The sequence below is a fragment of the Rhinolophus sinicus genome, chromosome 10 (assembly GCF_057876585.1).
Source record: "Rhinolophus sinicus isolate RSI-liver-muscle chromosome 10, RSI-T2T, whole genome shotgun sequence".
NCBI classification, from domain to species: Eukaryota; Metazoa; Chordata; class Mammalia; order Chiroptera; family Rhinolophidae; genus Rhinolophus; species Rhinolophus sinicus.
This window is the reverse complement of record NC_142510.1, coordinates 17,342,467-17,366,440: the sequence shown is the minus strand read 5'-3', so window position 1 is coordinate 17,366,440 and position 23,974 is coordinate 17,342,467. Positions and strand designations below refer to the sequence as shown.

Genomic DNA, 23,974 nt, shown 5'->3' with positions numbered 1-23,974 from the left:
CAGAGCTGGATCTGAAGCCAGAAATCTGGCTTCTAGGTACTACGCCTACTTCTGATAGAAACCATGACCACAAAGACTTTCAGAACTAAAAGTCCTGACATGTTATGTAGCAAGTTGCCCCACGCCCAAATTCTTGTCTCAGGCAACAGTGGAATCACTCACTGATATTCCTGCTGGCTTCTGCTTGCTTTCCCTGTCCCCAGATTCCCCAGCTCAGTGCTCTTCTGAAACCCAGGGCTGGCATCTGAAACCCAGTCCGGCTTCTTTTTGAGAGGTGTCAGTGTCTCTGCGAGACTGACAGGACTTTGTCAGTATCTACTTTTTATTTCTAGCCTTTTCTTACTGTACCAGTTCTTTCTTCCTAATGTCCTGTTTTTCTTTTAGAGACTATTCCTTCTTTATCTCTGAAACTGGAGAGCTTACTTTATCTGGGTTAACACCATTAGGTGCCAGGCGTTCTAAGTGCTTCACAGGTAACATCTCATTTTAGCTTCACAGCAGCCTTCTGAGGAAGGTACACTGCAATTATCTTACAGCTGAGAAGACTGACGCACAGAGAAATTAAATACTTCAATTGCTAACTGACCTCAGGCAACCTACTCAAACTCAGTGACCCTCAGTTTCCCCAATTACAAAACAGCATTGGGGAAGCGGCATAATGTGGTTACTATTTGTACAGTGCGGTAAATTCCCCTATGGCATGTCATCATGTAAAATTTCTTTGAATTTTTTTTTTTTGTTTCTCCTGCCTGCAAGAGTCCAAAGGAATCCCCTAGGCCCCACTGCCAGCCCCTGGGGCCAGCTTGCTTTGGCTTCTGCCCCAGTCTTACAGGCTACCCAGGTTCCTGACCGTTTTATTCATGAGTTTCTCAGAGCAGGTTTTTACACCCGAGGTTTCCAAGTTCATACTTTGTTCATACTTTGGTGGTCCTTGGGACTCTGATTTCCTGCCGTGGCTTTTCCCATCCACTGCGTGTTGGGTGGCTTGCTTCCGTACTGCAGCCCAGGGCCTGTGGATGGATGGATGTTTTTCTCTGTCATCTGTGCCCAGAAGAGGCAGCCTTTTCTCAGCTCCCACCTTTGTGCAGTGCACTCAGGTTCAGCTCTCTGCTGTTCCCAGGGCTTTCACCTCGACCTCTGTCCCCAGATGGATGTTAAAACTCCAGCCCTAGGGATCCCAGCATCCCCATGGGCTGCTTGATTTTGGCCCTCTCTCACTGTGGTGGCTTTGATTTCCTTTGTTATTTTTGGCATCAGGAAGATTGTGTCTTGCTTTTGAACTGGACTATCTTTAAAAGAAAGAAAGCAGTAGTTGTATACCAAGGAGTTTTTGTAATGTAAGGAGTTATGTGTAATCTCCAGCATTTCCTTGGGCTTCCACCTTGAACACAGTCTCCATGGCAAAAATAAAACTAAAATAAAACAATCAAAATCCCAGGTCTAGCTTAGCATTCTTACCCTGCAGCTAAAATAAGCTCTCCATTTTGCCATAATCCCCACCCTTCCCTATTACCTTTCATCCAGCTGCGTTCGTGTAGGTTTCCTGCCTGTGCCTGATGCATTTGAGTATGACTCCTGGTGAAAATATCCTGCCTTCTAGAGGGTGAATCGATGCCTGGGTCTTCTTGGTGCCCCTGGTACCCAGACAGGGGATGCAAATATCAGGAGCTCAGAAAATGAGTGGGGAAGGAGGAGTGAATGAAGGTGTGTGGAAAGTCATGACATCAGGATGCAGAGGAGGGAGAAACTCCTGAGGGCCCTGCCACCCCGGGAAGTCTTGGGAGAAATTGAGGAACAGAGGTGTGCCCACCCCAGCCCAGCGTTCTGGAATCATATTAGCTAGGTTTGAATCCCCATTCCAGTTGAGTGATTCAAGCTGTCTGTGCTGTAGTTTCCTGGTCTGTAAAATAGGGAGTCTTCAGTGAGATAGAAAGCACATGACAGTTGGCCTAGTAAGCCCTCAAGGATTACCCATTATTATTTGGCATTTATTAAAGGCCTACTGTGTGCCAGGAGCCAGAGGACACTGAGACCATGTGGAGCTTCTCAACTTCCCACACTGAGCTGGATTTTGACAGGGGCTGGACCACTTGCAGCTCTTGAATACGCTGTAGGAAGAAGGAGACTTGGGGGGTGTTTCAGTCCACGCCCTGCTTCCCTAGTTTGCCCTGGCCTCCCAGGTGGGGCTCAAGACTGACAAGGGCTTTTGGTGCAGTCTCTATGCATCTAGCCTGGCTACCAAGAATGGCTGAAGGCTTCCTGGGGCTGGGCACCCCTTAGTGCTCCCTCTGCCAGAGCCTAAGAGCCTTTGTTCCCTGGGAAACAGCCCCACCCTCTGTGTGTGTGTGTGTGTGTGTGTGTGTGTATGTGTGTGTGTGTCTGTGTGCCTTCACTCTTCGCCTAGGCAAGTCTACCTGGAGGACAGAGTTCGGGTACATGTGTCAGAGATATCAGTGTGGCAGAGAAGGGGGATGAGATGGGATGTGGGTGGTGGTCTAGACGCTATACCAAATGGATGGATGTGTGAAGTACAAGTTATGTGAACATTCTGTGTGTGCGAGGCAGGTGGTATGGAATGTATGTTTGTGGGTGTTGGTGAACTGTGGTGTGGGATGTATGGTGTGAGGTGTCAGGGTCATGCAGTTGGAGGTGATATGGGAGATGTGAGTGTTGAAGGGGTGTGTGTGCTGTGTGTGTGCTTGTGCAGGAGTTGTGACTAAGGTGTGTGGAGGATATGTAGCCTCTAAGGTGAGCGATGTTGGTGGGTGTTGGGGAAATATAATGAGAAAAAATGCTCTCCCAACCCACAGAGGTAGTAGAGACAGAAAACATTTTTTTTCTTTTCTATTAAATAAGCATTATAACCAGAATGTGATGCATATCACAGGCCATCCGCTAAGAGATCACAAAGGCGGAAAGAACTCTCGCCCTTTGAGTAGCCAGGCAGGTACAACCCATTATCCTGTTTTGAAGATAGATTTTCAAAACCCTCATCTTGTTTTCAAGGTAAACAATGACAACGCCTCAAGTAAGAGGACTTGGAAACACCTTTAGTCACACATAGTTCATTCTAACTCTGTAATAGTTATAGGCTTTTTGGCGGGTTAGGGGAGAAACAAACTTCTCAGTGGAGAGGTACTTTGTATATTGCATGAAGGACCTCTCCGAAGATAGGCAGTTATTCTCCTCCAGGAGCTGTCTCCCTTGATGTTTGCATTTCAAAAAGATGGCTTCCTCTGCAATTTCAGAGGTCTGAGACTGGCAAGAGGCTCATTTAGCCATTATAAGGATTTACATACAATTGAAAAGGACCGAGAAAGAAATTCTGAAAGAAAGGAGAGAGTGGGGGAAAGTCACGTCCCTTATTTTCAACAGGGAGAAATAAGCCTCTTATTTTTCATTTGTGTTTGCCCTTCCAGTTGTATGTTGTGGGAGGGTGTTGCGTGGGTGTATGCTGTGGTGACATTGTGCGTGAAATGTGCCTGTTGGGACGTCTGGTGTGAGAGAGAGGCTTTGTATGCTGCTCAGAGAGTTGAATGGTGTTATAAAGTGTTGGTCCGGGGTATGTACTGTGTGGATTCTGCACGTGAGGACGGGCGTGTGCGAGAGTGGTTGGCATTACGTAGAATTCGTTCAGAACGCGGTTGGGGGAAATAATGGGGGTAGCCATTATGTCTGAGGCCCAATTCTGAGATTTCTAAAAGCAATTTCCAGCTCGCCTTCCTCCACCCTGAGGGCCTGAGGACTACAATTCCCAGGACGCCCCGCTCCTCCACTAACCAGGAAAACGGACTCTTAAATGGGCGGGGCTGGAAGAGAGGCAGCCCGGCCAATGGGGGAGCCCGGCCGAATTAAAACACGCTGATTGCGCGGAGGCTCATTGGAATCTTTGGCGCCTAGGTTTCAGTGGTGGATTTGTGATGGGCGGGTGAAACGACCAGTGAAAAGGTGGAAAGGCGGAGCCAGAGAAGCTGGGCGGGGAGAAAAGCTGACTAGCAGGCAATTTACCCAATGAAAGGCAGAAGTCGGCGGAAGGGGGCAGGGCGAGTCGACTAGGGGCGGGCGACTTTGGCGGCCGGATGTGTGTCATGGAGGAGCCGGTGAGGAAACGGGGCCGGAGGGCCCGAGGCGGCGGTGTCGGTCGAGGGGCTCGGGGGGCCCGAGGCGGCCGGGGCCGGCGTCCTCGCGCCCAGCGGTCTCCAGCCCGGCGCTCCCTGGATTCAGTACTTGTGGACTTGGTCAGCGAGAGTGATGAGGATGTTTTGGAGGTCCCAGCGGCGCTCGGCGCTGGGGACCCGGTGGACGTCCCGCTCCCTGTGGAGGTCGGGCTCCCGGAGCAGGTCCCGCTTCCGGAGCCCGCCGTGCCGGCCGCGCCCCGGGACGACAGCGACAGTAACAGCGAAGGGGAAGATGCACGGCCGGCTGGAGCCCCTCCGACCCTCGTCAGGCCGCGGCGACGGCGGCTGCGGCTGGATCCGGGAGAGGCACCTGTGGTTCCGGTGTACTCCGGGAAGGTGTAGCCGGGTTCCCGGGAGGGCTAGCGCGGAAAGCCTGGGTGTGGGGCGTGCCGAGGGTAGGGTGCCGGGGTTGGCCTCGGGTGACTAAACGGTAGCGGGGACCGGGGCCTTGGAGGCAGAGAGATGCCGGGTTCCTGGGGTTTCTGCGGACTGGGAAGATGAGGGGCTTTGAAGTGTGTTGGGAGTTTGGGATTCCCGTCGGGAGCATAGAGGGGCAATGGGGCGGGCATCCCTGGGAGTTCAGAGTGGCGCTGGGAGGAGGCCCTGGGACTGGGATTTGGGTCATATTGGGTTTTGAGGTGGGGACCCATTGCTAAGGATCCAGGAAGCTGGGATATTGGGGGCTGGGGTTCATGGAAGTTCAGAGAGGACTGGGGTCCCCAGGCGGTTGGGTGGCGCTAGGGGCCTGGGATTCCCTAGGAGTCTAAGAGCGGGTTGGTTAGAAACCTAGTTAAAAAAGGAGACCTAAGCCTGGATCCTCAGAGTGTCTTAGGGAAAAGGGGTGTAAGAGGAAGGGCACTTTGATTTTGGATCCTGAGGGAGTTGGGCCCCTGAGTCCCGGGAGAAGGCTGTGGGGTCTACATCCGTGGGGAGAACTTGGGGCCTGGAGGAGGCCTGGGTCTGAGGGAAGAGCCATCCTGGTTTACCTTTCAGGGAGGGAGGACTTGGGCTGATCCGCTTTTGTCTTTGCAGGTGAAAAGCAGCCTCCACCTCATCCCAGATCACCTGCCCCTCCTGAAACTCTGTGCCCTAGGGGCTGAGGAAGGTAAAGGAGGGCGTTGGGAGAGGTGCTTAGCTGAGGGCGTTTACATCCCTGTAGCTCATAGTTGCCTGAGGCTCTGGGAAAGGCCTGAGTGCTGACTCCTGCATCCCAACCAAAAAACTCTCCAGTCCTGAAATGAGCAGGATTTTTAAAATTTTATTTCTCAATTACAGTTGACATATGATATTATATTAGTTTCAGATGTACAATATAGTGACTAGACATTTATATACCTTACGAAGTGATCACCCCGATCAATCTAGTACCCATCTGACACCATACATAGTTATTACCATATTATTGACTATATTCCCTATGCTGTACTTTACATCCCCCGTGACTATCTTGTAACTACCAATTTGTACTTCTTAATCCCATCCCCTTTTTCACCCATCCCTACAACCCCCCTCCCATCTGGCAACCATCACAATCTTTCCCCCCCTTTTTTCCGTCTCCCCCACTACCTGCCGGTTCGAGCCGTTGTTTCTCAGTCTAGTTGTGTAGGACACAGCTCCCTGGCCCATCCTGGTAGTATGAGCCTTGCGCTCCCCCCCCAGTTGAGGCATTCGGTAGCCAGTCTTCAGTTGGCTGTCCACAGCAGCTCACGCCGGCTGCCGGCCACTCATGCTGGCTGCCGGCCGCGCATGGCAGTACACAGCAGCCCATGGCAGCACTCAGCAGCCTGCGGCAGCTCACACAGCCCAGCTCTAGGGAGAGCTGTTGTTCACAATCTTAGCTGTAGAAGGTACAGCTCACTGGCCCATGTGGGAATCAAACCGGTGACCTCAGCGTTAAGAGCACAGCGCTCCAACCACCTGAGCCACCGGGCTGGCCCTCAAAATGTTGTTTGTTCATTTATTTTGTTCTTGAGATTCCACATATAAATGAAATCATGTGGCATTTGTCTTTCTTTGTCTGACTTACTCCACTCAGCACAATACCCTCTAGGTCCATCCAGGTTGTTGCAAATGGCAAGATTTCATTCTATTTTATGGCTGAGTAATATTCCATTGTATGTATGTATGTACGTACCGCCGCCTCTTTATCCATTCCTTCTTTAATGGACACCCAGGCTGCCTCCATGTCTTGGCCATTATGAATAATGCTGTAATGAACATGTGGATACACATGTCTCTTTGAATTAGTATTTTGGGTTTCTTCAGATAAATACCCAGAAATGGGATTACTGGGTCCTTTTTTGTCTTTTGTTGTAGCCCCTCCCCCCTTTTTTTATTAGTTTCAGGTGTACAAAAATAATATAGCAATTAGACATTTATGTACCTAACAAAATGATAACCCCAGCAAGTCTACTACCCATCTGATACCTTACATAGCTATTACAGTAGCGTTGACTATATTCCTTATGCTGTGCTTTACATCCCATGACCGTATAGTCTTGTGTTTAATTATAGTTGACATTCGATATCATTTTGTGTTAGTTTCAGGTGCATAGCCTAGTGGTTAGAAATATATACAATTTATGAAGTGATCCCCCCCCCCCCGATAAGTCTAGTACCCATCTGACACTATACATAGTTTTTACAATGTTATTGACTGTATTTCTCTTACTATATTTCACATCCCCATGACAATTTTGTAACTACCAATTTATACTTCCTAATCCCTTCACCTTTCTTACTATCCCCCAACCCTCATCCGTCTAGCAGTTATCAGTTTGTTCTCTTTCTCCATGAGTCTACTTCTGTTTTGTTTGTTCGTTTATTCTGTTCTTTAGATTCCACATATAAGTGAGATCATATAGTATTGTCAGTCTGACTTATTTCACTTAGCATAATATCTTCTAGGTCCATCCATATTATTGCAAATGGTAAGATTTCATTCTTTTTTATGGAAGAATAATACTCCTTGTACATGCGAGTATGTGCCACAATTTCTTTATCCAGTTGTCTATTGAAGGACATTTCGGTTGTTTCCGAATCGTGGCTATTGTCAATAGCGCTGCAGTAAACATAGGGGTACATATATCTTTTCACATTAGTGTTTTGGATTTCTTTGGCTAAATACCCAGGAGTGGAATTGCTATTAATAGGTCATAAGGTAGTTTTATTTTTAATATTTTGAGGAACTTCCATACTGTTTTCCATAGTTATAGCCTTTTTTTATTTTCTTTTAAGGCGGGCACAGCTCACAGTGGCCCATGCAGGGATTGAACCTGCAACCTTGGTGTTATTAGCACCTCGCTCTAACTAGCTGAGCTAACTGGCCACCCCTAGCCTTTGTTTTAAAGTCTATTTTGTCTGGTATAAGTATTGCTACCCCAGATTTCTTTTTTTTCCCTTCATGAAATATCTTTTTCCATCCCTTTACTTTCAGTCTGTGTGTTTTTTGATCTGAAGTGAGTCTCTTGTATGCAGCTTATTTAAGGATTTTGTTTTCTTATCCATTCAGCCTATGTCTTTTTTTTTTTTTTAAAGATTTTATTGGGGAAGGGGAACAGGACTTTACTGGGGGACAGTATGTACTTCCAGGACTTTTTTTCCAAGTCAAGTTGTTGTCCTTTCAATCTTAGTTGTGGAGGGTGCCGTTCAGCTTCAAGTTGTTGTCCTTTCAATCTTAGTTGTGGAGGGCGCAGCTCAGCTCCAGGTCCAGTTGCTGTTGCTAGTTGCAGGGGGCGCAGCCCACCATCCCTTGCGGGAGTCGAACCGGCAAGCTTGTGGTTGAGAGGATGCGCTCCAACCAACTGAGCCATCCGGGAGCTCAGCAGTTCAGCTCAAGGTGCTGTGTTCAATCTTAGTTGCAGGGGACGGAGCCCACCATCCCTGGCAGGACTCGAGGAATCGAACTGGCAACCTTGTGGTTGAGAGCCCACTTGCCCATGTGGGAATCGAACCGGCAGCCTTCGGAGTTAGGAGCATGGAGCTCTAACCGCCTGCGCCACCGGGCCAGCCCCCAGCCTATGTCTTGATTGTAGCATTTAATTCATTTACATTTGAAGTAATTGATGATATAAATATCTAATTATTGCCATTTTGTTATCAGATTTTTGATATTTTTTTTTCTTCTTAAAGAAGCCCCTATAACATTTCTTGGAATACTGGTTTGCTGGTTATGGACTCCTTTAGCTTTTTCTTGGGTGGGAAGCTCTTTATCTCTCTTTCAATTTTAAGTGATAGCTTTGCTGGGTAGAGTAATCTTGGTTGTAGGTCCTTGCTTTTTATCACTTTGAATATTTCCTGCCAATCCCTCTGGTTTGCAAAGTTTCCATTGCGAAATCCGCTGGCAGTCTTATAGGAGCTCCCTTATAGGAACTAACTGACTTTCTCTTGCTGCTTTTAAGATTCTTTGTCTTTAACTTTTGGCATTTTAATTATGATGTGTCTTGATGTGGGCCTGTTTGTGTTCATCTTGTTTGGGACTCTGTGCTTCCTGGGCTTCTATACCTTGTTTCCCCGGAAATAAAACCATGTCTTATATTAATTTTTGCTCCAAAAGACGCATTAGGGCTAATGTTCAGGAGATGTAATCTTGAAAAATGCTAGGGCTTATTTTCCGGTTAGGTCTTATTTTTGGGGAAACAGTGTTTATTTCCTTTGCCGGGTTAGGGAAATTTTCCATCATTATTTCTTCAAATAGATTTTCAATTCCTTGCTCTCTTTTTTTCTTCTTGGTACCCCTATGATGCAAATGCTGGTATACTTGATGTTGTCCCAGAGGCCCCGTAAACTGTCCTCATATTTTTGGATTCTTTTTTTTTCTTTTCTATTCTGATTGGGTATTTTCTGCTACCTTATCTTCCAAATCTCTGATTCGAACCTCTGCTTCATCTAATCTACTGTTGATACTCTCTAATGTTTTCTTTATTTTAGTTACTGTATTCTTCATTTCTGACTAGTTCTTTTTTATGATTTTTATCTCTATGTGTATGTTTCCTATCACTCCATTGACATTCTGACTGAGATCATTGAGCATCCTTATAACCAGTGTTTTGAACTCTGCATCTGGTAGATTGCTTGTCTCCGTTTTCTTTAGTTCTTTTTCTGGAGCTTTGTTTTGTTCTCTCATTTGGGACATGTGTCTTTGTCTCCCCACTTTGGCTGCCTCCCTGTGTTTGTTTCTATGTATTAGGTAGGGCTGCTATGTTTCCCGGTCTTAGTAGAATGGCCTTCTGTAGTAGGTGTGCTCTGGGAGTCAGTGGTACGGTCTTCCTGGTCACCTGAGCTGGGTGCTCCAGGTGTGTCCCTTGTGTGGATTGTGTGTGCCCTCCTGCTATAGTTGAGCCTTGGTTGCTGTTTGCACATCAGTGGGAGGGATTGACCTTCAGGTTGATTGGTTGTGAGAATTGGCTGTGACTACCGTGGAGAAGCTGTAGTGCAGGGGCTGACCTTACTCTACTGAGGCCACTCTACTAAGACTGGGAAACATGGCAGCCTTCCCTAATACATAGAAACAAACAGAGCAGGATTCACTTTAGCAGGGCTCTGGTGCCTGCCCAGTCTGCCCTTTGTGTGTGTCATTTGTGGAGGTGACTAGGTGTGCACTGGTACAGTGCCAGCCCCGGGCCTCCTGGGAGGGGCCCCACTGTAAGCCAAGTTCAGCCACAGCCTGTGTCCTGCCCATGACCACCTGGCATGAGCCACAAATTGATTTGCAGATGTCTTCCACCTTTGCTGGGCTTGGAGGTGCCTAGGAGAAGCTAAGCTGTGAACTGAAACCGGTTGCTGCTTATACTGGGCTTGGGGCTGCTTAGCATGAGGTACAGGTCACGCCAAGGCCAGATGCTGCTTGTGTGGGTTTTGTGAACCTTTGAGAGATTTTAGGAAAGTCCGCAGCATGAGCCAAGACAGGCTGTTTGTATGGAAAAGCCACTGGAAGCAGCTTGGGTGGGTCCATAAATTGGGAGGGGCAGAGTCTCAAGGAATCACAGCAGGGCGAATGGTGTTAACCAGGTTGATGGAGATCACATATGGCATCTGCCTACGTTTGCACGCTGGGAGGAGGGAGGGTTCAACAAAGCAGTAATGGACTCTGCCAGCACTTCTGTCTGGGGGAAAGCTACACCTCCAGCCCTCGCTCTGAAGCCAGGCACTTCAGTTTCTCCCTGTGTGTCCCTGGTGCCTTTCAAGCTGCAGCCCCAGCGCTGGAGCTCAGAGCGAGCGAGTCCGTCAGCGAGTAAGTCCGTGCACAGTCCCTCTAAGGGGAGCATTGGACTGTGTAGCTGCCCTCATCTCACTGAGCCACAATCTCCACTGGATTTCACATCCAGAAGTTATGAGGACTTCTCTTCCTGGCACTGGAACCTGGGCTGGGGAGCCTGGTGTGGGGCTGGGACCCCTCGCTTCTCAGGGGGCCTCTGCAGCTGAGACCTCCCGGTTTTTTTTTAACAGCCACTTGTGGGTATGGGGACCAGTCTGTTCCGTGTCTCCGCCCCTCCTACCAGTCTCCACGTGGCTTCTTCTGTATGTCCTTAGTTATATGACTTCTGTTCAGCCAGACTTTAGGCGATTCTCAGTGATGGTTGTTCTGTAGTTTAGTTGTAATGTTGATGTGATTGTGAGAGGAGGTGAGCACAGCGTTTACCTCCTCCACCTTCTAGGACCACTAGGAGCTGGGTTGTTAATCAGGAGGCTCGGGAAGTGCTGTCAAACTACCCTCCCCCGACTCCCAGTTCTAGGAGTGGGCTAATGTTACAGGTTTCCAGGCCCCCTCCCTTGAGATGCTGATTCCGTCATTGGGACGGGGGAGGAAGACGTGTTGAGAATCTGTAATATCTTGTTACATCTGGGACAAGTTCCTTGGGAACACTCTGGAGCCAGCACTGTGTTCTTTGAGTCTTATTAGGACTGCCCAGCCTTTGTCCTCCCCCAGTGATGTGATTTTTGTAACCCATCTCAGGGCAGTGACTAAGAGTGAAGTCTAATAAGGAAGTGATCCAGTGGGCAGATGCAGACCTTGGACCAAGACTTCTGTACCTTGAGGGAGTCTGACAGGGTGAGAATCAGCTGCCTGGATTCGAATCCCAGCTCTGCCCTGTAGTAGCTGTGTGATCTTGGACAAGTTAATCTCAATGCTTCAGTTTCCTTATCAGAAAAACAGGGATCACAGTGGACCTATGTCAAAGGATTTTAGTGAGAATGATTGAAAGAGAATATATGGAGAGCCCTTTCTTGGGCTATATGTGTTGTCTAGGATAGTACCTGGCATGTAGAAATGCTATATAAAGTGGACCCCTGTCCTCGCCACTCAAACTGTGGGCCCAGCAGTACTGGGCATCCCCTGGAAACTTGTCAGAAACGCACACTGTCCAGCAGCTGCCCTATCTAGGCAGGACCAGGTTTCTCAGCCACAGCACCGCTGGTATTGGACTGGACAAGTGTGTTGTCTGCACTGTAGGAGGTGTAGCAGCATCTTGACCTCGACGCGCGAGATGCCAGTAGTCCCTGCATGCTGACAACCAAAAGATTCTCCAGGTATTGCCACATGTCTCCTGGGAGGCAGAATTGCCTCCGATTCAGAACCACTGAGCTAGGATTTATTATCCTTGTTTTGTTTTCACAGTATTTATTTTTATGCTGAATGATGATCTCTGGTGGCAAGCAGTAGAAAAGAGCTTCTCTATTCTAGAATAATGCCTGGTTTCTGATCATTTCACGATGCCTACAAGTAGCAAACCATTTATGTTGTACACCTGACGCTAATGTAATGTTATATGTCAGTTATCCCTCAATAAAAGAGGAAGAAAATACCTAGTTTCCTTTTATCAGGAATTTAAGTTAAAAGAAGTGATTTCAAGAAAGGTACTAAATAAATAATGCAGAGATAACAGCAAACCGTGATAGTGGCACTCACATGGGTGGAATTTGAGAGACATGGGCTTAGAGGGTCTGTACTAATCTGTATACCTCATTCCCTCCCCGCCCACGTAGTCTCTTTGTGCCCACGAAACTGAGTACAGGAAGAAAATACGGCATTTAATGTATGTTTCATAATAGGCACAATAGTATGTACATGTATAGTAATGCATAATACTGATAGTATTAGAATCGTAGTATACTAGTGTTAAGTAAATAAGTATTTTCTGGGTTGTGTGCCTGGTATTTGTGGGGTGCATGTCATCAAAAAAGTGAGAACACTGCTTTCTTTGGAGCTGGCCACTTCCCGGCTTGCCACACTGTCTCATGCCTTAGCACGAGGCTGGGATACCATCCCGCTCTCCTCTTTCAGACTCCAGCTCCGTCTGCGTTAGGCATTTCCTTTTTGACTCGTGCCCCTGGAGCACTTCCCCATGTTGTCATGTGGTCCTGTGTCTCCTCTCTGAGGCCGCAGCCCGCCTGTCACGTCTCCTCAGCCCCCCGCTGCCCTCTCTTGGCTAACCCTTTCCACTTTCTCCTCCTCTGTTCCCAGAAGGGGACATGGCAGATTCTAGCAGTTCCCATGCTGAGGAGCCCCCATTTCCAGATTCTCCCTGGAAGAAGAAGCTGCGGAGTAAGGATGAAGAAGAAGAAAAAAAGGAGTTTTTGTGAGTGAGGCCAGAGCACGGAGGCCCTCGGGGTGGAGCGGAAGGGGAGGGGTAGTCTGAGGTAGGCAGGATTCCTCAGTGGCTCCTGAAAGCGTAAGGAGACGAGATGGAAGGACTCTTGAGGCTTCGGTGAGCAAAAGCTCCAGGGAGCAGAGCCGCCCTCATGAGAGAATGACAGTGGGCCCGTCAGGACCGCCCACGGGAGTGGGGTGTTTCTTTGTGTCTGAAACGGTAGCGATGCAGCGATGCAGCGGTGATGGGTGTGGCTCCCGGGACCTCCCTGTGGTTCAGATCAGGCCAGATGCCTCAGGACTCTCCTCTTTGTGCCTCACTTTCCTCTTCTGTAAAATGGGACGATAGTGGTACCCATGTCAGAATTTTTCAGTAGATTAAGGGTGAACCCTTGGCATATAGTAAGTGCTCGGTGTCTGTTAGATGTTAGCACACAGTCACCTGGGAGGTGATGTATCTTAAGTTAGGCATTTTCCTCCCTGATGTAAATGAGGTCATGTAAATATAAAAATGGTGCCCAGGTTTTCCATCATTGCCTTTCTTCGTCTTCCAGTAAGATGTTACCAGAAGGTGTTCCCTCCTGACTCCTCCCCACCCCCCGTTCCCAGGGATTCATAGCCCATGAGGAGCAGTGTGGGGCTGAGGTCTCGCCTCATTTTCCATCTCGCCCCTCTTCTCTCTGCAGGGCTCAGGACATCTCTCCTTTGCCCCCACCTCTGCCAAGGACCAAAAGCAGGAAGCACACTCGGGCGCTGCAGAAGTTAAGGTGCCAAGGGCAGGGGGCTCTGGCTGGGGTGTGGAGGGGCAATATGGAGGCTGGTGACCCCCCACCCGCACCCCCCTGGCTGACGCGCCGTCCTTTCTGCACCCCAGGGAGGTAAACAAGCGCCTCCAGGATCTCCGTTCCTGCCTGAGTCCCAAGCAGCGCCAGGGCCAGGACCCCCTGAGCCAAGATGACGAGGTGGTCCTTGTGGAGGGCCCCGTGCTCCCCGAGAGCCCCCGGCTCTTCCCGCTCAAAATCCGGTGCCGTGCGGACCTGGTCCGATTGCCCATCAGGATGGTAAGTGCCTGAAGTGCCTGTGGCAGAGGCTCCCGGGAGCTGCCTGTGGAGAGACTGGCGTCTGGCAGAGGGACCCTGTCCTCCGAGCCCATCCTGCCCTCGACCCGCCCCACTCGCTCCGGCCTTGTGCCTCTACGTAACTGTTGTGTTGGGTGTCCCTCATGCTCCCCTCGGGCATGTTTCCCGCCCGTTCCTCCAGGCTCCACGTCAGCATCCTCAGAAACGTGGCTTGGTCGCCCCCTCCCCAGGCTGCGTCCCCCTCCCTCTCTCCTTCCCTTCGACGCTCTGAATGTGCTTAATGCTCTTATGGCATTAGGCACACAGCTGTCACTCAGTCATTCTGCGGTCCTCAGCTTCCTGGTGAAGACTGCTGTTTTTGTCCGGATGATTCTGTGCAAAAACAAGAATGATGACAGAATTGACCCTGTTGAGCCAGAACCATGCACTGGGCAAGCAGCTAAGCCAGAGGCTGCACCTGGGCAGCCCATGGCCTTATCAAAAGGGCATCTTTCCTGGCCTTAGAATGCTTTACAATCCGTGAGTTGCTTTGCATTGGTGTTTCATACAAAGGCCCAGATTCTGGCTTCTCCTAAGTAGGGAGATGTGACCACCCGGGCCATACTCCCCACCTGGCACCAGAGCTGGGAACAGCCGGCCTGTTCCAATGGGCCAGTGAGTTCCCCTCGCTGCCGTCCCCACCACACCTATCTGCTCCTAACCCACGTTGCTTCATCTCTTTGTGTTACTTGCCGGAAGGAATCCCTCATTGACGTGATTTCACTCTATGCTTTGCCAGGTAAATAGGATGAAACTCAGAGCTGAGGAGCTCTGCCAGTAGCAAAGGCCGGAAGCTTGTGGGGCGGGGTTTGGGTGGGGTGGGGTCCATCCGGGCCGGGGACCTCCTTTGCTTCTTGTCCCCCTCCCCAGTCGGAGCCCCTGCAGAGTGTGGTGGACCACATGGCTGCGCGCCTCGGGGTGTCCCCAAGCAGGATCCTGTTGCTCTTCGGGGAGACAGAGCTGTCTTCTACCGCCACCCCCAGGACCCTCAAGCTGGGAGTGGCTGACATCCTTGGTGAGAGGAAGGCAGGGGGTGGAGCCTCGAGGCTTTTGTCACAGGGAGGGGCTAAGGGGAAAGGCGCTGGTGGGGCCCGGCTTCCGGTTAACCCCTCCTTAGGCCTGGCTTCCCGATCCTGCCTCCTCCAGACTGTGTGGTGCTAGCAAGTTCTCCAGAGGCCGCAGACACGTCCGAGCTGCTCCAGCTCCGGGTGCAGGGGAAGGAGAAGCACCAGATGCTGGAAGTCTCGCTGTCTCCAGTGAGTGGGAGACGTGGCTCTCCAGGCCCCCACCCTTCCCTCTGCCAGTCTCTGGTCACTTGACAGGTTGGAGCCCTCATAGTCCTGATTCTCTGGAGACACTGCCCTCGCTGCTCTGGAGTTTCCGCTGGTCTTAGTGGGAGGAGCCCATGGGTCAGCTTCCCTCTCCCCTTCTGTGGGGAACCTCGGCTCTAGTTTCCTAACTCCTTCCAGTTAAAGCAGAAAGGACCCCTGGATAGTCACCACTAAAACCCAGCAAAGTAACAAAGCCACACTGTAAGTGACAGTCCCTGTTCTAAGGATAGTTAGTTCCCATTTAGGATATGACTGAATTTCACAACAATCTTACATGGGAAAGCACTGTTGTTACCCTCATTAAATGAGGAAACCGAGGTCTCAAGAGGTGGGGCAACTTGATGTCTTGGGGTCCTAGGGCTGCTGTGACAGCGCCACACACTGGGTGGCTTATACCAGCAGAAAGGTGTTCTCTCGGTTCTGGAGGCCACAAGTCTGAGGTCAGGGCGGCAGCCGGGTCGTGCCCCCTCTGAGACCCCGGCAGAATCCTTCCTTCCTCCTGGCTGCTGGGGGTGGTGGCTGCCGGCCCTTAGCTTGCAGCTGCATCTCAGCCTCCTCTTGTCACGCGGACTTCTCCCTGCGAGTCTTCTCTTCTTTTAAAATTTTTTTTTTTTGGGGGGAATATTGGGGAACAGTGTGTTTCCAGGACCCATCATCAGCTCCAAGTCCAGTCGCTGTTTTCAGTCTAGTTGCAGGGGGTGCAGCCCACCATCCTATGCGGGAATCGAACCGGCAACCTTGTTATTAAAGAGCACACGCACTAACCAACTGAGCCATCCGGCCACCCGGTTCTCTTCGTACAAGGACACCCTCGTGCTCAGTAATCCAGTATGACCTTGTCTTAACTTGATGACATCGGCAGGGGCCTTATTTCCCAATGAGGGCACGCTCACACTTACCAGGGGTTAGGACCACAAGGTATCTTTTTGGGGGACACACATAGCTCAACCTGTTACACTTGCCTACAGTCATACATCCAGCTAAGTGGAAGAGCCTGGTGTCCGGCTCAGATCTTTCTCACTGTAGGCTGACTTCCCCTCGTCAGGGCCTCCTTGGTAGGTGAGGAGACGGGGCCTGGAGAACCCGCCTGACCCAGAGCCTCCACCCTGAGCCTTGGGCTCTGAGGCTTGGTTCTAGGAGAGAGACCAGCTGAGCCGGCTTCTTCGTCCGCTCACCTTCCCTCCATGGGTGCTGACTACTTGTCATCTTGTCCTGCCTGTCTGTCCCTCTGTCTGTCCCTACATGTTCTCCCCAGCCCTTCTTTTCAAATTCTTACGTCCATTTTTTCCAATCTCTCCAGGATTCTCCTCTCAAGACCCTCATGTCCCGCTACGAGGAGGCCATGGGACTCTCGGGCCACAACCTCTCCTTCTTCTTTGATGGGACAAAGCTTTCAGGCAAGGAGCTGCCTGCTGACCTGGGCCTGGAATCTGGGGACCTCATTGAGGTCTGGGGTTGAAAACCAGCTCCCTGTTTGGGGCCCAGCCTGGACTTGGGAAGAACGGCTGCCCCCTTTTGGCCCCATAAGGACCCACTGAGGCTGAGGCAGAACTTACCTTAAGCGGAAGCAACACTGAGGCATGACACTGACCTCCTGTCCTGTTAACCCTGGTTTCAGGCTGTTAGTTACCTGGTTGGTTGTGTGGTCGTCATTGCTGCCCTGGGCAGACTGAGTTTTCACGCCCCCCCCCCCCCCCGTCACGTCCACCATCACCCTTCACCAAAATGTCTGTGTTATGAAACTGCTCGTATTTAAAGAGGGTATTGAAATAAATTTGGGTTGAGTACACTACATCTAGGACCAGTAGTGGCTTCGGTGGCATTTGTAGTTTGCCTAAGGCACACACACAGGTGTGGTTCGTTGGCTGGCAGGAAAATAAATGACCAAGCTCACATGTGCATAACCTTAAGCAGAGGCAGACGGTGGAGCCGCCTCTTTAAGGATAGAGCAGGTTCTCGGCCTCGGGCGTCTGACTCACCCCGGGACCCTTCTGAACCCCTTGCTGGAGCACACACGTTGTTGAACACATTACTGAGAACACAGCCTTTTTCTTGGGGATGTGATTGTAGTCCGTGCCAGGCTTCTCTGGTTTAACGGTTTTCCCCCTTTCTTCAGGCCATCCTCTCCCATAAGCATCCATTCTCGGGTGTGGGTGGCTTGTCCTTGCCTGTGAACACATCCTTGTAACGCTGCGTCTTTGTAACACGCAGCGTTGTACGTGTGCATTTCCTGTATGTCTGTGCTCTCGTGCTGTCCACTTGTGCCGCTGCTTTTTTCTCCCACGTGTATTGCTTCGTGGCTTTGGACTCTGCGGCATTCCGCGGTGGGCGTCAGTCGCGTGTTACTTACCGTGCTCGCTCAGTGGGCCTCTCGGTGCCTTCAGCCCCTGAATACGTGGACGAGGCCACGGCGAATGTGCTGTTACGTGTCCCCTTCTACGCTTGTGCAAAGGTCTCCGGCGTAGTTGCCCAGGACGGGATCATGGGACACGCAGGCTAATTTCTCTGCGGTCTACGACGTTTTTCTTTAGATGGACCCTGACCCTCCCACTGGACGCTTCCCATTTCCCCTCATCTCCCCTGCGTTTTTATTGCCCAACTTTCTACTTTTAGCCAGCCTGCTGGGTTTCAAGTGGCTGCTGTGTTTTAAGGTCCATTCATTCATTTGATCGCCAGGAATTGGAATTTCTTCATCTACCCGGAGACTCGGGCTTTTTGATTTCCCTTTCTATGAACTCATGTTTTTCTCATGCGGGCTTCCTGTCTCTTTGTTCATTCTCAAGAGTTGCCCCTATATTCCTGGGCAGTTGCAAATAATTCTCAGAGTGGCCCTTGGGTTTAGATATGTAGGGGTGTCCTTTACTGAGCAGAAATTTTGACTTTTAATGTAGGTGAATTAACTATTTTGTCATGTCATTTGTTGCATTTTGATTTCTTATGTAAAAGTAGTTAAGCTGCTTTCCATTTTCTTCGGTTGGCTTACTTGCTTTTCCTTTCACATTTAGGCCACTACGTAGGGCTGGAGTCCAGCTAGCACAGGCTGGCATCTGCAGTGACTGGCGTCTGCTCTGCACGGTCACACATTTGTTCTCATAGTTGATGCCAGGCTGTACTGGCTGCTAAATATTGAACATTTTTAAACTATTTGAAATTCACATGAGATCCAAGTTTTATTTTCACCGTATAATGAGCCAGTTTTCTCAGTGCTGTCTACTAATAAAGCCATTAATTTTCCACTATATGTGGTGTAATTTTGGCAAAAGTGTATCACATTCTTAAGATGTCTTTTGTTGGAATGTGGCATTCCTTTGAAGTTACGATGTGGGGAAAACCGAAAGGAACCTTTATAACATTTAAATAATCCACGATTTGGTAAAGCTCTCATTTTCTTCAGATCTTCTATGTCTTAATAAATTTGAACACATTAAAATTACATATTTGGTCTTAGTAGAATAAATGGGAATACATGTATTGAGGGTTTCTGTCTTTGTGGCCCTCAGGGGACCCCCACAACAGCTGCTGCTATGACTGAGACCATTAGCTGTCCCCTCACATCCATTCTTCCTTCCTCCAGGGCAACAAAACCCCTGGTTTTTAGCAAAGCACAGAGACTTCCGAATGAAGACAACACTTTACAGCCTCCGTTGTAGCTAGCTGTGGCCAAGGGCTCACGGGGTGTCCAGGGAAGAGGGGTGCAGCTTCCAGGGTATGTGTGCCCCCTTCCCTTTCTTCCTGCTGCTGACTGGAAATGGAGCAACACTACTGACAGGAAGTGACCTTGGGTAGGGAAGCCACGCAGGGGACATGGAGAGAGGGAGGCTGAGTCTCACCTCCACGCAGGACCTCACGAGCCCCGCGCCGCTGACCTCTGGGCTTTCACAGGAAAGGGAAACTTCTGTCGCTGCTGATTGAGGATTTCTGTCCCTTAGAGCCAAACCCAGTTCTAGCCCCAGGATGTTGTTACTGCCAGCAGTATTGTAGTGCTGCTCAGGGACCCCCAGTGAGCTCTCAGGTGTGTATCCACGAGGGGGTCACTGGTCACTGGTCATCGCACGTGTACCTAGCCAGTTCCTCTTCAGTACTGCCAGCCTGCTGACCTCTACATCCACTAGCAAGTGCTAGAAGCTTCCAGTTTCCTCTTATCTCCATCAGCACTTAATCTGGGGAGGATATGGGAAAGACTAGTCGTTGTAAAAGCATTTGCATTTCTTCTGTGATGAGAGAGGTGGTTCATCCTTTTGGTCAAAGAGATTGATCACCAGTGAGATGATCTTTCTAAAACTCTCCTGATTAGAAAAACCTTCAAAACCATAGTGAGCCCTTGCTCGGTGCTACATACACCAGGCTGGGCAGTTTTCATGAGCTCATCATCCTCAGAGCAATCCCATGAGGTGGGTTTGGTTATTACAGTGCGCCCCCCACCCCATCCCCCATCCACCGTTTTGCTTTCTGCAGTTTCAGTTACCCACAGTCAACCACGGTCTGAATGTATTAAATGGAAACCTCCAGAAATAATTTGTAAGTTCTGAGTACCTCGCTTTATCTCATCATGTAGGCACTGTATCACTCCCATCACCACAAGAAGAAGGGTGAGTACAGTACAATAAGATTTGAGAGCGAGACTACATTCATACTTTTGTCACAGTACAGTTGTGTGCTGCTTGATGACAGGAAATGTCCTGAGAAATGCACAGGTTGGCAGTCTTGTCATGGGGACAGCCCAGGGTACACTTCCACACCTCTAGCTGGCGCAGCCCACTGCACACCTAGGCTCTGTGTACAGCCTACTACTCTGAGGTTACAAACCTGTACAGCTGGTTACGGGACAAAACAACATGAGATTAAATCAGCCACAGGAGATGATGGTGCAATCCCGAGACATGGGGTGTGTGACTATCTTGTTACAGTCCTATTTTATTGTTCATCTCTTCCTAATTTATAAATTAAGCTTTATCGTAGGTATGTATATATAGGAAAGAACAACATGTAGCATTTGGTACCATCCATGGGTTTAGGCATCCACTGGGTGTCTTGAAATGTATCCCCCATAGATCAGGGGCGATGACTATTCTGATTTTACAGGAGAGAAAACCGGAGCTAAAAAAGATTAATTAACCTGCCCCAGACCGTCCAGCCACTGCATTGCAAAGCCAGACGCAAAGCCAGGTGGGCCTGACACGTGACTCGGAATGCGTAATGGGGCCAGCCAGCACTTCTCACATGTGAGTGTGCACACAAGTCAGCTGGGAGCTTGTGGAAATGCAGATGTAGCGTCAGCAGTTCTGGGGTGGGGCCCGAGATTCGAAGAGACTCCCAGGTGTCCTGACCCTGCTGATCACAAGGTGCAACTTCGCCTTTTTCCTGCAGCCTCCCACCTTAAAGCCTCCCAGCTCGCCAGGCCTGCCATTCCCTCCATGGAGGCCCCATGGGACTGGCTGCGTCTTCCTGTGTGTCCCATCTCAGCCCAGGACGGGTCCCGCTCAGCATCCTCTTACACCCACTGGTCTATGTCTTTCTCCCCTACGAGGCCGTAAGGGCCTGGAAAACAAGCACCGCACGGCATAACGACGCCGTGGCGAGAATACCACAGACAGGACAGCGGTCGCAATAATTTTCACAAGACGAGGCCGAAAAATTCCTATCGTCTGGGGACATAGCCGCAAGCCAAAGTCATGGCACTTTCTGAAAATAGTGACACCTCAAGAAGAGCCTCCGGTGGGTCCTTCAGGAGTGTCCCAGAAGGAGGCAGTGCCGTCACAGGTGACGGTCATGCCCTACTGCCCCCCGAGACCTTCCAATGGGACGACGTGTGGAGCTGGAAGACGACATTGACCCTGACCCTGTGGCGGCCGAAGCTGCTGTGTGTGTCTTCGTTTTTAGCAAAAAAAGTTTAAAAAGTAAGAAAACAGGGCCGGCCCGGTGGCTCATGCAGTTAGAGCTCCGTGCTTCTAACTCTGAAGGCTGCCGGTTCGATTCCCACATGGGCCAGTGGGCTCTCAACCACAAGGTTGCCAGTTCAATTCCTCGAGTCCCGCAAGGGATGGTGGGCAGCGCCCCCTGCAACTAAGATTGAACACGGCACCTTGAGCTGAGCTGCTTCCCGGATGGCTCAGTTGTTGGTTGGAGCGCGGGCTCTCAACCACAAGGTTGCCGGTTCGACTCCCACAAGGGATGGTGGGCTGCGCCCCCTGCAACTAAGACTGAAAGGACAACAACTTGACTTGGAAAAAGTCCTGGAAGTACACACTGTCCCCCAATAAAGTCCTGTTCCCCTTCCCCAATAAAATCTTTAAGTAAGAAAACAAATTTAAATAGAAAAAAGCCTGTAGAATAAGGATGTAAAGAAAAAAAGTTTTGTACAGCGGTACAGTGCGTTAGGTTAAGTGTTACCACAAAGTCAAAAAGTTAAAAAAGTTTATAAAGTTGTATAGTAAGCTAAGGTTAATTTATTATTGAAGACAAAATTGTAAACAAATTGCGTGTAGCTTAAACAGTGGGGGCAGTCGTGTCCTAGGCTTTCACACTGACGCACCCAGAACAACTTCCAGCCCTGCATTCTCCATTCACTCTACCCTATGCGGGGAACTGTTTTTATCTTTTATACCGTATTTTGATTGTACTTTCTCGAGTTTAGATATGTCTAGACAGACAAATACCATCGTATGACAGTTGCGTACAGTATTCTGTACAGTAACAGGCTAACAGGCCCGTAACCTCAGAGCCTGGATGTGGAGGAGGCTGGACCATCTATGTGTGCGTGAGTGTACTCTGTGATTTGGTCACACGACGACCAAATCGCCCAGTGACCCATTTCTCAGCATGTATCCGCGTTGGTAAGTGATGCATGACTGTACTATAAGGTTGGTGCAAAGGTAATTGCGGTTTTTGCAATGATTTTTAACCTTTTAAAACCACAATTACTTTTGCACCAACCAACCTAATAGATCTTGTTTTTCTCAAGATCCTAGCTCTGTGTCTGACAAATGTTTGTTGAGTGACTAAGGAAGCTCCTCGTCTCAAAGAATGCCACTATCATCCATCTCACTGCATAAGCTGGAACCCGAGTTTCACTCTTGACACTTCACCCCGTATCCACTCCATCGCCAAATCAACGGCCCCAGATGGCTCTCAGACCAGCTCACTTGTCTCCCTACACCCCATCCTGGGGCAAGCCACCACTGCCTGCGTCCTAGTCTAGTGTCACAGTCACCTGACATGTGCACGCCCCCTATGGCCCCCTCCAATCCATCTACCCTGCAGCTAGAGGGATCTCAACTGCAAATCTGATTTTAAAATGGGGGACATCTTTCCCATGGCCTAGGCCTCTCCCTGCCTGCTCCCTGGCCAGCCTCCCTTTCTCACTGCTCTTCGCACTGACCTCCTCTCAGAACGTTGTGTTCCTATGCTTCCTTCTGTGACAGGGTCCTTCCCCTCTCAGGAAGTCAATGATTGCACTCTCCTCCCCACATCTGAGCTCAAGGAGCACTTCCCAAGAGGCTCTCAACCTCCCTGGCCAGGTCAAATGACCCTGTTATCAGGTCCTTCTAATACACATATGCCACACTTCTTTGTTCAGGCACTTGTCATAAGTGAACCTTTTTTGGAAGAAAATTGTGGATTTATTATACTGTTGATCTTTTCTATGACTGAGATTTCTGTTATGGGTCAAAGGCACTTTATAATTCCCTCAGATCCCCGCTCATTCTCAAACGTAGGCGTATTTTTCCAGATTTCCTTGAGGACCAAATCTTTGATGCCAGCTATCGTTTCTTTCCAGTGTCACTAGATGGATAAGTCATCGTTACTGATGTCCTCTGGTGATGATAATTCCTTGATTGCAAATCCAACAGAAAGCCTTCCGATTTCTGGAGGGAAGTTATCAGCCACGGAGAGCAGGTTCCTGTAGTTCTCCAATGTCAAGTCCTCGTAGAAAGGAGGGGCCAGGCATGCCTCCTCCTCTGGAGAGAATTCCATGAGCACGTCCTTGAATGTCAACCGTCCCAGGGAAAGAGCCATTCTTTTTCTTCCTTCTACTAGACTCCTGTCTCAGCTAAGATTATCCAGACTGAGCTTGTTTCTCCATCAGACCTGCTTCCAGGTCTGCAGGAAAACTATAAGTGAACTATTTTTCGAGAAATTCCAAATGGACTTATAGTTCAGAAACCACAATTTCCACAAAAGCCAATAGAGCAAGTGTTGGGCTCCAGTTTAAACCAACAGACCTGGACAGACATGTTTATTTATCTGATCTTAAACGGGTGTTAAGAGATCCATCACATTTTGAAAAGCACCTGTACTTAGAGAAGAACCAAATATTTTTCCCATTTGGCAAAACCAATTAGCATCAAAATATTTGGCTTTATAACCAGAAAGTTTTATTTTCATTAATATCCAGGGGTATTGTTTTGGACTACAGGCTTTTTTCTTTTTTTTTTTAACTTATTGGAGTTTAACTTACATGCCTAAACATTCATTCATATTAAGTCTACAGTTCAATGAACTTTATTAGATGTACATAGTCCTGCAGACTTTTCGTGGTACCTGTTTGCCCCTCCTCCCTGACTCCAGAGTTTTCATTTTTTCATTAGATTTTCATATAAATGGAATAATACAATATGCAGTCTTTTGTGTCTGGGTTCTTTCACTTAGCATTTTTTTAAATTGAGGAATATTGGGGAACAGTGTGTTTTTCCTGGACCCATCAGCTCCACATCAACTTGTTTACAATCTAGTTGTAGGGGGCACGGGTCAGCTCCA

The 23,974-nt window shown here is 49.3% G+C and overlaps 1 protein-coding gene across 3 annotated transcripts; it reads left to right on the top strand.

Annotated features, from left to right (window-relative positions):
* Nucleotides 1–4,054: 4,054 nt before the first annotated feature.
* NFATC2IP (nuclear factor of activated T cells 2 interacting protein) lies at nt 4,055–18,652 on the top strand. 3 transcript variants are annotated; one of them, XM_074322582.2, is made up of 8 exons: nt 4,060–4,514; nt 5,211–5,283; nt 12,643–12,757; nt 13,455–13,535; nt 13,643–13,829; nt 14,757–14,901; nt 15,033–15,142; nt 16,518–18,652. In XM_074322582.2, exons 1-8 carry the CDS (start codon nt 4,080–4,082, stop codon nt 16,674–16,676), a joined length of 1,305 nt encoding a protein of 434 aa, XP_074178683.2. In that variant the 5' UTR covers nt 4,060–4,079; the 3' UTR covers nt 16,677–18,652. The 3 variants fall into 3 exon arrangements, with proteins under 3 accessions (XP_074178685.2, XP_074178684.2, XP_074178683.2); XM_074322583.2 differs by lacking the exon at nt 15,033–15,142 and having other exon boundaries at nt 4,057–4,514; XM_074322584.2 differs by lacking the exons at nt 14,757–14,901; nt 15,033–15,142 and having other exon boundaries at nt 4,055–4,514.
* The last annotated feature ends 5,322 nt before the right edge of the window (nt 18,653–23,974 follow it).

Excerpts from the sequence above, each read along its gene's own strand:
- NFATC2IP (XM_074322582.2), top strand. The coding sequence starts at position 4,080 with ATGTGTGTCATGGAGGAGCCGGTGAGGAAACGGGGCCGGAGGGCCCGA. Across the intron at positions 14,902-15,032 it reads GGGAGTGGCTGACATCCTTG|ACTGTGTGGTGCTAGCAAGT; the intron begins GTGAGAGGAAGG and ends TGCCTCCTCCAG. Across the intron at positions 15,143-16,517 it reads TGGAAGTCTCGCTGTCTCCA|GATTCTCCTCTCAAGACCCT; the intron begins GTGAGTGGGAGA and ends CAATCTCTCCAG.